The sequence below is a fragment of the Gnatocerus cornutus genome, chromosome 5 (genome assembly GCF_029298725.1).
Source record: "Gnatocerus cornutus isolate USDA-ARS CGAHR chromosome 5, icGnaCorn1.1, whole genome shotgun sequence".
Taxonomy (NCBI): Eukaryota; Metazoa; Arthropoda; class Insecta; order Coleoptera; family Tenebrionidae; genus Gnatocerus; species Gnatocerus cornutus.
The window spans coordinates 15,119,102-15,133,645 of NC_142237.1; the positions used below are offsets into that span (position 1 = coordinate 15,119,102).

The window sequence follows — 14,544 nt, forward strand, 5'->3', positions numbered from 1 at the left end:
GAAGTCTGCACATAAATAATGTTATAAACCAAATCATGTTTTCTTCTACGAAGACCGACTAGTAGAGCGCGTAAAAGCTGTATTTTAATGTAATTGCAGTGACCAGAAAATAGATTCGTTTCTCGAGCATGTGCAGCTAAGAATCCAGCGTTAAATATCCCGGATTTAAAAATTTAGAAGAAATTTATTTTAGTCGATATCTGGCTTATTTGTGGAGCCAAGTTAAGTTATTGGTACTCATTTTACGCAAAATTTTGCGCAGAATCCAAACTAAGTGCTATTTTTAACATCAACAAATAACTCAATGAGAAGAGATTAAAGTTTCATCAGAGAGCGAATTTTCATAGCTCCATATTTTCGTAACTACGACATATAGAAAGATGCGGTTTTCGCTACTGTTTTTGTCGCGGTCTTATTGCTTAGAATCCGTTCTCAGATAACCAAAATTTTGGTCAATTTTTTTCGAAAAAAAAATTCTTATGTTTGGCCTACCGATCTGATAGATCTAAAATTGCGCTTTCCATTAATAGAAACTGAAAACTATTAAACGTCGTTTTCGCTCTAAAAATGTCCGGAAAGACATGAAAACATAATTAATGCTCTTTCAACGCAGAATTTCATACAGAATTCAAAACTGTTCTAATTTTTCATGTACGTCTAACAAATAATTGAATAAAAAGCGATTAAAGTTTTGAATTGTCGCCAGAGAAACAAAATTTTGAAGCTTCGGAATATTCGGTGCTCGATATCTCCGGAACTACCGACAGATAGAAAGGTGCGATTTACGCCATCGTTGTGTATTATTGTGTTGACAAGAATTCGGTCCTATTTATCCTGGAATCAATATTTCAATTTTAAACACAAATTTTTATTTGTGGGTTAATTTTGCCCACTATCTGCAGATATTAAATTTATTTAAGAATGTTGAGATGTATACAATAGAAAAATTAGTGCGTAAACTAATTCAAATCTGTTAATTTCCACGCCTCTTGATTTATACTTAACTAGCGAGAATTTATGTTAATTTATGAACAAATTTTCTCGTTGTGAATTCATAATGAGAAATTATTTAGAAGCACCAGTTTTAGTTCGCTTTTATCGTTTTCGTGTACGTTTATGCTTTTAGGTGAATACTGTCCTGACAGCGAAATATCCTAAGAATAGAAAGGATTCAATTCCAGCACATTCATATAATCCCATATTGTTGAAAATCCAGAGGATTCGCAAGACATATTAAGTAAAAATAAACATAAAAAAATTGAGAAATTGTGGAAATCCACCAAATACTGCCAAAATCAACACAAAGAATTAACTATAATAAAACACAAGAGCATCCAAGCAGCTTGAAAAAAATTACAAATACAGAGAATTCAAAATATTAAAAACAAATTAAGAAATGAAAATAATTTGAAAAACACGGAAAATTCAAACGTTGCAGAGAAGTTCGAAGAATCTAAAAACTTTGAAACCCCAAGAAATAATTCAAATCATTAATAAATCTAAATAACCTATAGAAAAGAAACTAGAACTTAAATTACAAAAATATGAGAATCAAACAGTCATACATTTTTTTATTTCCATGTTTTAAATCTAAAAGATTTATCAAAAAAATAAAAAAATTAAAATAACATCCAAAAGCCGAAGAGTTCAATTTCTAAGAAAGAAAAGAATCAAAGGATCTAAAATTAAAAAAAAAATTAAAGACTACAGAAATACTAATACAAGAATTCAAAAATGAAAAAGACATGAAAAATAAGTAGAAAACAAGCAAAAAAAAGGAAATACATTTCTAAAACCCAGCTAAAAGCTTTATTTATGGTGCGAAATGCCTGCAAACTAGTGCAACTCATCAAAATTTTACAACAGTTTTACAAATCGAAATGTCTCATCAACTTTAATTTCATTCATTGCATGTTTTACCCGAAACTCGAATCTAAAAATATAAAACAGTTAAAACGGACAGATTAAATAACCATTTAACTTTTTAGAGACGCTCGTAACTTGTCCATGTCCCGAACTAACCTCTCAAAAATACATAAAAGAATAATAAAATAAAATCGATGATATCAATCCGTGCAACTAAGTAAACTCACAATATAACGTGAGTTTTCGAAGCGTTTAATTCATTCAATCCACCTAATGAATTTGCAAAGCCTCTCGTTTTACCACAACAAATCTCAATTATTTTAGATGGAAATTATAATCAATTTGTCAATTAGTCTAAAGTTTGCAGCCCAGTATTATCGAATTAGCGTCGACATTATTGACCGCTTGTTTAAAAGCCAGCTTTAATCCTAATGACTCTGCTTTGATTAATTGAGTCTAATGACTGCAGACAATGTGCGAAATAAAATTTCTGTTTTCTTGCCTCTTTTGGGACACACCTTTTATTAGGAAAATAATAAACTGAATAAAATACCAAGGCAAGTGAAGCACGTAATTACCGGAAACGACCATAACAAATTCAGAGATAAGTAGATAAGTATTCCATTGTCGTCGTAGGAAGAAGCTAACCAGAAAAATTGAAGCAATTCAGCGAAATGAATATATTACCCGGAAACGCTCTATCGGACTTTTGAAATTTCGATTCATCTTTGAGTTAAAAATTCATATCTCAATAATAAACTCCGATGGAATTTTCTGCTTGATTTCTCCCTTGTTGTATTTTTTAATTAGCAATTAGCACAAAGCGTGACACGTTGGACACAAAAATCTTTGAAAAGGAACAAATGTCGGGTCAAAGTAATCAGGGAAAAGCATTCTGCGACAGTCGGGTGAAAACTGCACTCATAATCGTTTCTAAAGAACATAAAAACATAAATTTCTGAAAAGAAGCTTTCTATTGTATCATAACAAAGCTTCTCACGTTCCAGGGACGTGCTTTAGGTGTGCATCTTGTCACCGGGCGAAAGATATCAATGATGTACACTGAGAATCCTTTTAGAGTTGTCTTGTCCAATTTTACTGAAAGAAGGAGAGATCGGTGTACAATTCCGATTTTGTTTCGGAGCTAACCTTCGGGAAATGTCATCGGAATTGAATTAGGGGAGATACAAGCAGGGTGTGAGAATATTCCAAGAAAAAAATTAAAAGGATTTAAATATTTAATTTTCAACCTCAGATATTGGAGAAGAAATTTCGTATTCAATTGGATTTTGTGTTACACCAAATACTTTTTAATAAAAAAAAGTAGCAACAGAGGAACTATTTATTTCGTGATTTACACGCAATAAAACTGCACAGATTAGCCCATTGTCCCCCAAATTCAAGCCGTTTTTTGCTAATTAAATTAACATTACTTTTCCACCGAAACTTCGCGGTAGTTCTTCGTGCGTTGACCTGAATCGGCCGGATGAAGAACATAAGAGTTAACAGACAATAAAATAACCCCATATCATCCTCAATACAAGTCTTGAACGTAAAATTTTATTACACTCTGAGGGTGATATATTTGATCCAATCCCATCTAATCGTGAATCGGCTGTACAGTATTTTGTCCAATACCTCCAGAATGAACACAAAGTCGTCTCTCTTTCCATTGTGCAATTTATCCACAAAAGCACAAATATGTATAGTTAGCACTAACAAAAACGAACGGAATTTGTGAACCAGCAAACCGAAGCGAAATTTCGAAATTTTTTGTGGAAGTTATACATATTGTGACTTTTCGCATTGCTGCATTTATAAAAGCCGGTAAAATAGTCTTGATTTGACACAGATCGGAAGAAAAAAATTAAATAAAAACCTGTAACACGAGTCGAATTTAATAACTGTAAACTTGAAATAACCGAAACAGGTGAATGGGACTTTATTTCGCCCGAAGCTGTACAATACAAATACAGCCTCAAATAAGCTTTAAACCGTTAATTCTACGTTAGTGTACTCAACCTGTTATAGCGTCGTTTTCTCCGTTTGAAATTATTGGTAGAAAACATCCCTAGCACACCTTATCAAACAATTTTAAGCACTGTTTGTTTTTCAACTCATTTTTTCCTTTCTTGGCATGTGTACACCTGTTCCAATTAAACGTTGTTGAAACATTTTACCCTGAACAAATAAATATGAATCCCACTTTTTAGAATTCTTTCTTATCTCGGATTTCCAACAATTTGTAGCGTCTCTCGAGATCGATCGTCACTGTGCTGGGTTATCCACAATTTTTTGCACGAGGTGTCTGCAAGTTTAGTCCTTTTTGTTTGTCCCTTTTCGTTATTATCTTTACGAAAGTTTTACAAGGACGACTGAATGAACAAAAAGTTTTTATAAGAGTTTATTGTTGTCGCAGACGTCAAAATTAGTACTAGGACAGAAAAAAAAGTTTTAATGGTTGTAAGAAATAAATGGTGCCACAATTCAGGATTACAACAATCTTAAGTGTCTTTTGGTGCGACGAAATACGGATTTAAGGTCTACAGAGAGAATTAATAAGAAAGTTAATTCTGAGGGTATTATAGTTGGTAATCACAAGTTATGATCCTTTTTAAATATTTTCTCTTCTTCGTCTCCAATAGAAAGTAAAATCACTAACAATAAGAAATAAAAGGTATTACAATGCGTAAACTCTAAATTACATCATAAATTATTAATTTATGTTTTATTATTATTTATTATAATACTCAACAATAAACAATGAGCATTTTATGGCAGACAAACGAGTTTAATTTTTTTCTGACACAGAGGAGAGAGTGTTCACATATAAACTGATTGTTTGGTAGATCGTAAAATCATGGTAGGTGTATATTAACGAAGTCATTACTTAATAATGAAGGTAACAGAGTGAAATTTTTATCATTTTTAAAAGGATCGATTAGAAAAAGTTTCAGTTAGATTCTAGCGGAATTTCGGTTATGCTTACATATTCCGAATTAAAAAATTTTCATTATTCAATACAACTCTACATATTTCGGTGGATATTTTTTCCGGAATCTTGAACGTTTCATATCTCCGGAACTACGACATCTAGAAAGGTGCCGTTTCTCTCGGACTTAAATTGCTAAGAATGTGATCTTACATAATATCCCAAATTCCAAAAATTCAATTTTTTTAAATAAAAACGATCCGACTCAAACTATGTAAATAAATATTTCGATCTATATCTAGCTAATTTGTGGAACGAACTCGAAGTTATAGGTACTTATTTTACGCAGAATTTCACGCAGAATTCAAAATTGTGCAAAATACGGTTTTCGCCATCGTGTTTCTCGTGCTTGTAGAACTGAAATTTTATTTTTTTTTGGAAAAATAATTTCCGAATATATTTTAATCGATGTCTTGCTAGATCGACCAAAATTTGTGCTGTTTTCAAATTTACTGTTCTCTTTCCAACATAAATTGCTGCGCATTTTTGTCCTTTCTAATTGTAAAGAACAAAATATGCAACTTGATTACCACAAGAACAGCTTTAATTAATTAAGAAAATTTCATGGTCGACAGGTTTCAAAGCAGTGATGCATCCTCAGCATCACTGTTCTATGGATTTAATTTTTTTGTGAGTAAATGAACTACATAACCTGTCCCATTTTAAGATTCTTAGAATCTTTGGGTTTTTGATCGTTAGATCACCAAGTTCTTGGATCTTAATGACTCAGAATTAAAACTGTTGCTAGGTTTTGGGCTCATCAAATTCTTATAATTGCTTAGTTCTCACGTCTTAGAGTTATGGGTTCTGATCTGCTTAAACTCTCAGTTTTTCAAGATTTATATTTTCAGTGTAAGTTTTAATTAAGTGAATAAAATTAAAATCCCAGTCATGGTGCCGAATAAACTGAGAATAATTACTGCTAACATAAAAAGAAACTTGTCGCCTGTGTTACCCTCTACTATAATTTCTTCAATAATAACAATGAAAAATCTGAAAGTTGCTAACCTTCATCCAATAAATAACTATTTTAAGTGTACACATTGCATTGTTATTAATTCCACTACTCGTAACGGAGATTATTGCTAATCATTATGACTTACGACTCTGACATTTCATCATTTCAGCAATTCATAAGACATAACACAAGCCAATATTGGAAATTTCAATGTAAATTGTGTGCACACTTGGAAAGAAGTAGGCGAAAATATTGGTTCATATAACTCCATTTTTTTGCAGCGGAATTAACTGACGTGGGTTTACAAGCGAATTTATTGCTAAAAAATTAATTTCCGGCCTCGGAATCGATATTTCAGCTAGTTCAACAGCTAGATTTAAGTAGGATGAAAAAATGTTATAAAAGCTTTCGAAATTGAAATCTGCTACTCTACTTAGCCCTCTTAAAGCGTTTTTGCACTGAAAATTTGAAAATCTGCCAACATGTGAAAATTGCGTTTTCTTCGATCATTATCATTATCTCTTAAGCAATATGTAGTGCCAGTTATACAACTTTTATCCAATCACGGTTGCGCAATTAAGACAACTAAAAATTAAGAAACTAGAATTATCAGCATAAATCAAAGAACATGTGTTATACAGTGGAAGGCGTTTTCCTGATTGATTCTTCTAGAAAAGAGAATGCGTTTGTTGAAATTATTCACGTTACATCATTTTTTTTTATTTTCAAATTTTACTCGATCAAGTGCTCCAAACTGGAACACAATAATATTAGTCTTAAATTTATAGCCCGCCGTTTTCCAAATGTCTGCGTTTATCGTCTGGAAGAAAACAAAGTATTTCCAAGCAACATGTTTCGTCAAAAAACAAAAGCACCGCCTTGTCTTTAACGAGTTCCCAATAAATCGAAAATGTACAATTGGAAGTTGTATTGATAGGCTTTCGAGAGGAAGAAGTCGTAAAAAACAGTTTTATGTTCTTATACAATTCAAAGGTATTATAAACACATGAACGGATGTTATAGCACTTTCATTGCAGCAAAGTCGAGTTTTTCTAATCAACAAAACAAAGTGTGTAATGCATCTTAAAGCAGTGAAACCTGAGCATACAAAGAACACAAACATTGATAATGCTCGGTTGCGGCAATTAAATATTTTGAAAAGAATGAAATTCTTACAAAATTTAAACTTACTGCATTTCAAACTTCGCTAATTATGAAGTCTCTTCAGCATACCACCATATACGAAATTAATTAGTTGTTCAAAAATAATAATTAACATCAAAGACTTGGATCACGAGTTGGATTAAACTACACAACACTCACAAAAGCTGTAATCCCAACACATGCCTTCCCACACTTTCCACATAATGCGATACCACAATCAAGATTTATCACAACGATTTGCATTGTTTACATGCAGATAGCATTTGCATCCGCAAAAACGTTAATAAATAAATCACAGTAATAGCTGTTTGATCATACAAAACTTGGATGGACGCAACACGTTGTGGGTCATTTGGTTAGTACAATGTTTATAAATTGTCGGCCATATGGGCCAACACACGCACATTTAAATCAGACGGCGCCGACTACTTCTTTACCTTATGGTAGTGTTCAGGTGACTGCCCACTCTTCTCGATCTCGAGTTTCTATCTGGTTCACCAACGTGGTCGTGGTCGATGGAAAGACTTGTGGTAGGACGCTGAAGAAGTACCGGAACACTAGACTTGATTGTTTAATTGCTTGGTTTAAAGAGATGGGATGTCTTCAAGGCCATCAACACCAGACGATGATGGGTTCATTTTAAACTGACTTCTTCAGTTGGGAGGCAATTAGCATAACTGTACACCTTTATTTACTTCTGCTGCAGGATTCAAGAAAAATCACGCAAATATAAAATAAGTAAATACTGAAGATGCACTCATTAAATACGTCATATCCTTTAGAAGAAGTGAAACTTGCAATTTGCCATTTGCAACCGGTTCTCCGCGCTTTGATTAAAAAAGCCGCTTTGTGCGCTTTTCTAAGTTTAGTTTCAACTTTAAAATAAAACAGTGTAAGCGTGAGACCAAAGAGATAACGATGTAATAAACAAATAAAATAAAAATTACTTCAAAACTCCATTAACGTGTTTATGCAGCAAAGCGTTCATTAAAAATCGGACTTTTGAGACTGTTTAGTTTCCTAGACTGAATAACTTCAATAATCTCTTACCAGTTTCTCTTCTTTTTATCTTAACGAGCAAGACAAATGCATTCATGCTCTATGTTTGCGATTATTACAAGAACAGAAACATTTTATTTAGCAAAATATAGATAGAATTAAAAAAACTAGGATCATCATGTTTTTAGGTTTTTGAAATACTATAAGAACTAATTTCAAATAATTGTAAAATAAACAGCCAGTGTTTAAACCATTAGTTAAACAGAAGAATCCTGGATTCCCAAAATTCTTTTGTTTAACTTATGGTTTAAACAGCCAGAAATCTGAAAGTTGAAACACATATGTAGATTAAATTAGGAGACTAAAAATCCAAAAACCTATAAAAATCCAAAAATTATAAATTTTATGACAAATCACAAACGATGTGAAAGACTAACATTGTCAGAAACAATTTAGAAAAAGTGAAAACTTGAGAACCTGAAGAAACTAGAATCTAAAAATGGAAAACTGAATAACTCTAAAAAAGATTCCCGAATTTAAAAATTTGTTTTTTCATGACCACTGAAGGAAACGTGTAGATTAAATCAGAGCAATTTCAAGCAACTTTCTTGTAAATTTCTATTTCACTATTTTCTTCTGACAAAAAAGGAAATTTACTTTTCCCGAGAATCTTCTTGTATACAATATCCCACAGCTCCGAGGAGACACCTGAGATAAATGAATTTTCTAAATCCACATTCTGTTTAAAAGTGTGTTTACACGGTGATAGTGCAACATGATAACATCAACTATTGTGGTACTCTAATCATGTGAACTCCGGTAATAGCACTTTCCCCTATCACGACATTTAAATTACAGAAGATTAGTACACTTGCATTATCTGTTCCCATGTTCCCAAGTAAAATTACTTACATACATTTAAGAGTTCAAAAGTCAAAGAAAATTAAAACAACGAGTACAATTAATTAATTTCAATTAAATCTATACAAAATATGTTGAAAGTTGAAATAAAAAATAATTTAATTTGAAATTGCGCGCTAGTCATGTCCCTGAGCACGCGTAGTCATTAACCAATAGCAGCTTGACATGCAGGGCAAACAACTGCCACTTGTCATCTGTCAAAATAATAAGCAACTGTCAAAAAGTGATGTACGTGTCGAAGTTGTGATGTGCCGGTGAACCTTTTATTTATAATAAATCAGAAATGTATTTGAAAATTGTCTTGTGTAAGTTCTCCCCAAATTCCTGGTGAACCCCCAAACAATTTATCCCCCTCTTATTTTCAGTACTATCACTGGCGACTTTATACTCCACAACACATGCCAGCATTGGAGGTTACATTTGCCCTGCCAACCGAAGAAAGTTACTTAGTGTCTTAGTCAAGTCTTTAATCATTGAAGAGGGTGATTTCACATCAGCATATTATGGCGCTAAAGGTTTTAAGTTACTTAATGAACAAGTAGCGCCTCTTCTTGTTAAAGATAATTGTGCCCATCTTAAGGCTTTGTATAAGCCAACTTGTACTCCTGAAGAGAATTTCCAGGCTTTATCAGCGTGGAGTATATTGGGTTGCGGTGGAAATCTCCACACTGACGCAACAGTCACGGTAAGAAATACTAAAAACTTGTAGCCTTGTGAAGTAAAATCTTTTTTGTAGAACTTGCGAAGCGTCCTAGAAAGTGACAAATCAACAACAACGGACTTACGATACGCTGCGGAAGCACTAAAACTTCTATCTCTTCCAATTCCTAATGGACAGAAGATTGCACAGCTTCTTCAGGCTAAATTGAAAGAAGATGACAGTTTGCAAAGTTTAGGTCAAGCTCTACATGCAGCTACAATTCTAGGAACAGCAGGGAACTTCATTTCCGACCGCATTGAAGAAGTTGTTGTCCAAGCTGATGAAGTTGATGGCAAACTCTTACAATGGGAAGGTGGTCTCACCACTACAGCTCTATTAATAACAGGACTTTTACGCGTCCCAGGAGCTAAACCTCTAAATTCCTTACAGGCTGAGAAACTCGGCGCTTATTTACTAACGCGCAGAACTGTACAGACGCCAAAAGGGGCCCTAGCTCTGGTTGAAGCAGCTACCAATTTAGCTGTCAGTGATGTCTCGCCTGTTAGTATCACAATTGCAGGTCCAGCCCAAGTCACAGTGGACAAACCTGACTTGAAAATACACATTTCTGATATTCTGGGAAGGCCCTTGAAGACACCCCCAACGCCTGTAGTGGCTCAATCAGCCACTAGAATAACTGATGATGTCGTCGTTTTGTCTAAACAACCATTGATTCCTGGCAACAACCCTGTTGAGTTCGTCCTGCCTTTGAGACTTGAACCTGGGCAATACCGTATCGCTCTGTCTGCGGGTACCCATTCAACTATCTTGACAGCGAGGGTTTTAGGCCCAGTGACTGTTGACTGGGTTCAAGTTGGGTTGAGCGACGCCGATGGTAGCGCAGCTCCTAGACTTACCAAGCTCCAACACCCATCAAAATTACCGGCTCCACTACACGCCGACTCCAGTCAACATTTAACTCTGAAGATGTCCATTTCAAGAGTGATCCATCAAGCTTTCCTGAGACTCTACTCAGGGAAAAAGGAAATCATTTTTGTCGCCGAGCCTGACAGTAGCAAACTGTACAAAATCGACGTTAATTTAGCCTCTGAGCTAGCACACTCTGGGACTTTCGAAATGGAACTGATTCTTGGAGACTCAGTAATGAGCAATCCGTTGCGCTGGGTACTTGGATCAATAGAAGTTACCCTGAATACACCAGAACCACCGAAAAAGTCACTCCGGGGTCCCAAACCGGAAATTAAGCACTTGTTCAGACCTGCGGAAAAACGGCCTCCAGAAGCTGTCTCTTTACTTTTCACAGGATTGACTTTGGCGCCATTAGCACTTCTTCTGATTCTGTGGTTAAAGATTGGAGTGAATTTCGGAAATTTCACCCCTCTTTCGGTCCCATTCCATCTGGGCTTTGGGGGTATTCTCTACCTGTTTGGTCTTTTCTGGTGGAGACTCGACATGTTCACAACCTGCGCGTGGCTAATCCCAATTGGGAGCTTCACGTTCTTAGCGGGACAAAAGTTACTGAGTCATGTTGCAAAACAAAAGAAAGCATGAGGCTGATTGGTTGAAAAACTACTTTGTTGTTCATTTTGTTTAAATTTACGTCACGTATTTGGTTTGTTTTAGTGAATTTAAAGTGTCTGTCTGCTGACATGTTTGTAAAGACTTTTGTAATAAAAAAAAATCCATTAATATTATTCGATTTATTACGCTTATCAAAAGTAAATTAGATTGTAAAAACACAGTTAAATCAGTTGGAACTGGTTGCTTCATTTTGCTGTAGAAGAGGATTCTGTTTTAACTGAACTAAATATTCCTCCGCCATACAACACGCTTGTTCAATCTCATAGTTATGTGAAACTAGCGCCACCCATTTGGCTTCCAAATTCTTCAGTTCTTCACCACCTTTGGTCTGTAACGATTTTCTCTGCCAGTTAACCTCCTGCAACTGCTGCCTGAGATCTGCCAACTTCTTGGAAGCAATTTTCTCCAATTCTGTTAAAGTCTGCAGGTACCTTTGCCAAGCAGGACAACAATACTCCAACATCAACTGTAAATTCAATATTCTAACAGCTTGGTGCTCCAACTGAGCTTGAGAATTATCAACACATTCAAGCCAAGCCCCAACTTCATTTAACTTCCCGCTCGGGGGCGGCGGTAACTCGTATCTTTTCATTGAAAGTGTGTCCATAGGTAAACGATTTTGGAGGCGCTCAAATTCATTATGGATCATTGGCGTTTCAAAAGAAGAGACGTTGAGGGGTGGTAAATGTTCTAAGTAGTTTTTCGTGGGGCGGTAGCGGCGACATTCTTCCTCTACCATAGCAAACGCCTGGAATCAAAATTAGTTTCTTCTGTGTATAAATGGGAAAAAAAATCATACCGCCTCTCTCACGCCCGGTTCATCGTATCCTTGGTCAATGTAGGGCAAAGCATCTACTATTACTTCACCAGCCATTGTGTAAAATAAAATTTTCGAATTTTGGTGACAAACGTTTGACAACGGTTCCTAACCCAACTTGTTTGTAGGTTAGGATTGTGAAGGAAAACAGTTGCACCAACCATATGTTGGTAGTGCTAAAAGAACTGTATATATGAAAATAAGCTTGAAAATTTACGTAAACACAAAATTAAAAGTTGTTTTTTGAGTTTAGAACGGTATTATGTTAAAATTGTGATAATTATAGGCCTAAAAATTTAATTTCTTCCCCAGAGAGCTAACTTCACGCGATTAAATGACATTATTGACATTTGTCAAATTTGACAGTGCGAGGTCGTTCATCTCTTACCCTACATTTTTGAAATAATAAATAATTTGTTGCGTGTATTATATTAATATAATATTTAAACGTAATTCTAAGTAATAAACAAAGTTGCTTTGTATCGATAACGAAGAAACCATCATCGATAATTTCTATCAATGATGTCTTCAAGTGAAACTTCGGTGTCCCAAGAAGTGGAAGATTACAACGAATCAGACAATACAGACGATTTGGAGAAGACGTTGGTTTTAGCCGCTCAAGATGCCGATGCTAGAAATAATGAATTTCACAGTGACAGTGGTACTTATCGCGAAGAACAGGAAGAGGAAGAACCGCGTTATGAACAGGCACCAGATCGGGTGTCTTTAAAGAGAAAACGGGAACCTGAACCTGAAACAACACAATATGCAAGAAAAAATGATGGAGAAACACTCAAATCGCCTGAAGGTTATGCAAAAGTGGTAGCAACTCATTATAATTCTTTAGAAGAAAAGGGGTTAGATGAAAGATCAAAATCACGTATTGTGTACATGAGGAATTTCCACAATTGGATCAAAAGCATGTTGATTAACGAGTATTTGACTAAAATCAAGGATGGAAAGAAGCACAATGCTCCAATTCGCGTCTTGGACATGTGTTGTGGAAAAGGGGGCGACTTGCTGAAATGGAGAAAAGGCAACATTACACATCTTATATGCAGTGACATAGCATCTGTTTCGTTAGATCAGTGCAGATCCCGCTACACTGACATGAAAGAAAGAAACAGCAGAGACAGGAATTCAAGTAATATTTACACAATTGAGTACATTGCTGGTGACTGTTCAAGAGTGAGATTACGCGAGAAATACAGCGATCCTTCAATGAAACTAGACCTTGTAAGTTGCCAGTTTGCTTTTCACTACAGTTTTGAAAGTCTGCCACAAGCAGAATGCATGATCCGTAATGCATCAGAATGCCTTCAACCTGGGGGCTTTTTTATTGGTACAATTCCAGACGCCAATGATCTCATAGTTCGAGCACGCCGAGCAAACTCAAACAGTTTTGGGAACGATGTATACCAAGTAAATTTTGACTGTGATGTAAATAAACCACCACCTGTTTTTGGTGCTAAATATAACTTTCATTTAGATGGTGTTGTGGATTGTCCAGAGTTTTTGGTTCATTTTCCTACGTTAATTAAATTAGCTAGAAAATATGGTCTCAAGTTTGTGAAAAAAGAAAAGTTTTATGATTACTATGAACAGATGAAGAATGAAGGAAGACAGTTACTTAGTAATATGAAAAGTTTGGAGACTTATCCTCCCAACGACAATGTTACTCTTGTTGGAACATCATCTGATGATTACGAACACGCTGAGAAATTCTTAAGAAGAGAAAAACGAGACAATGTGAAGATAGGAACTCTGTCCAAGTCAGAATGGGAGGCTTCTTGTAAGATATAGAATCATTCTTATGAATTTAAAATAACTATTATTTTACAGCTTTATACATGCTCTTCGTTTTTGAAAAAGTGAAAAACACGTGGAACACCGATGGCACTCCTGTTTTTGAGATTTAGCAATGAGAGCACACACTGGTAGCACGACAAATCCGAGGGAACATCAACGGTTTTTATAGTACAAGAACTGTATTTTGTATGGTGGAATCTAAGAGGCAAGTTCACAATAAAATTGTAGTTTCCTGAACTGCTTTTATTGTACAAAAATTATAACACAAAACTTAATATCCTCAAATGCTTAATACTAATAAGCAGCCTCAGAGATTTGATATCAGTTGGTAGCCCTGCAGGTGAAAATCAAAACTTATTTTTGATAGCAATACTCAAACATACTGAGCTTCTACTGTTCAATCTGAACTTGAACTTGGAAGGCACTATACTGGATATTTTGTATGCAAATCTGTTAGATATGAGATGAGTTTCTTGAGTTAATGGATAAAGATAACTGACATACAGGCAACCAGGTCGAAATTTGCAAGTGTTTACAGTAAACTTGGAGATTATAAATTTATCGCCACTATGAACCTAATTGCTTCCTCTTGATATTTAAATGGCTTTATTTCACGTGAAATTCATACGTGCCTAAGTTTTTGTCTGTTCTTATCATATTCATAGAGGTTGTATTCTTCTTATGCAAAATAATGTAAAAGCAGTCGCTGAAACGTGCCATGATAATAAATTATAAGTAAAAACAATTGTGATGTAATAAATATTTGAGCTTTTTAT

The 14,544-nt window shown here is 34.9% G+C and overlaps 4 protein-coding genes across 4 annotated transcripts in view; 2 read left to right on the plus strand and 2 right to left on the minus strand.

Annotated features, from left to right (window-relative positions):
• The window catches only part of LOC148175013 (uncharacterized), a 42,277-nt gene extending 34,858 nt beyond the window's left edge, over positions 1 to 7,419 (minus strand). Inside the window, exon 1 of the mRNA XM_088035819.1 lies at positions 7,008 to 7,419. The gene's annotated coding sequence lies outside the window, so the exon portion shown is untranslated. The remainder of the gene's footprint in view (positions 1 to 7,007) is intronic.
• A 1,656-nt stretch (positions 7,420 to 9,075) lies between these two features.
• OstDelta (oligosaccharide transferase delta subunit) lies at positions 9,076 to 11,252 on the plus strand. The gene is made up of 3 exons (XM_088035912.1): positions 9,076 to 9,205; positions 9,266 to 9,585; positions 9,637 to 11,252. The coding sequence occupies exons 1-3, from the start codon at positions 9,184 to 9,186 to the stop codon at positions 11,110 to 11,112; spliced, it is 1,818 nt and encodes a 605-aa protein (XP_087892038.1). The 5' UTR covers positions 9,076 to 9,183; the 3' UTR covers positions 11,113 to 11,252.
• On the minus strand, positions 11,247 to 12,227 carry BCAS2 (BCAS2 pre-mRNA processing factor). The gene is made up of 2 exons (XM_088035914.1): positions 11,942 to 12,227; positions 11,247 to 11,890 (listed from the first exon to the last, which is right to left on the minus strand). The coding sequence occupies exons 1-2, from the start codon at positions 12,014 to 12,016 to the stop codon at positions 11,309 to 11,311; spliced, it is 657 nt and encodes a 218-aa protein (XP_087892040.1). The 5' UTR covers positions 12,017 to 12,227; the 3' UTR covers positions 11,247 to 11,308.
• A 67-nt stretch (positions 12,228 to 12,294) lies between these two features.
• Positions 12,295 to 14,005, plus strand: Rnmt (RNA guanine-7 methyltransferase). Its single transcript, XM_088035913.1, has 2 exons — positions 12,295 to 13,751; positions 13,802 to 14,005. The coding sequence occupies exons 1-2, from the start codon at positions 12,479 to 12,481 to the stop codon at positions 13,876 to 13,878; spliced, it is 1,350 nt and encodes a 449-aa protein (XP_087892039.1). The 5' UTR covers positions 12,295 to 12,478; the 3' UTR covers positions 13,879 to 14,005.
• Positions 14,006 to 14,544: the final 539 nt, after the last annotated feature.

Coding starts and splice junctions, on each gene's coding strand:
- BCAS2 (XM_088035914.1), bottom strand. CDS start 12,016: ATGGCTGGTGAAGTAATAGTAGATGCTTTGCCCTACATTGACCAAGGA. Junction 11,891..11,941: donor AACCGGGCGTGAGAGAGGCG/GTATGATTTTTT, acceptor TTTTGATTCCAG/GCGTTTGCTATGGTAGAGGA.
- Rnmt (XM_088035913.1), top strand. CDS start 12,479: ATGATGTCTTCAAGTGAAACTTCGGTGTCCCAAGAAGTGGAAGATTAC. Junction 13,752..13,801: donor GTCAGAATGGGAGGCTTCTT/GTAAGATATAGA, acceptor ATTATTTTACAG/CTTTATACATGCTCTTCGTT.
- OstDelta (XM_088035912.1), top strand. CDS start 9,184: ATGTATTTGAAAATTGTCTTGT. Junction 9,206..9,265: donor GTATTTGAAAATTGTCTTGT/GTAAGTTCTCCC, acceptor TCTTATTTTCAG/TACTATCACTGGCGACTTTA. Junction 9,586..9,636: donor ACACTGACGCAACAGTCACG/GTAAGAAATACT, acceptor TCTTTTTTGTAG/AACTTGCGAAGCGTCCTAGA.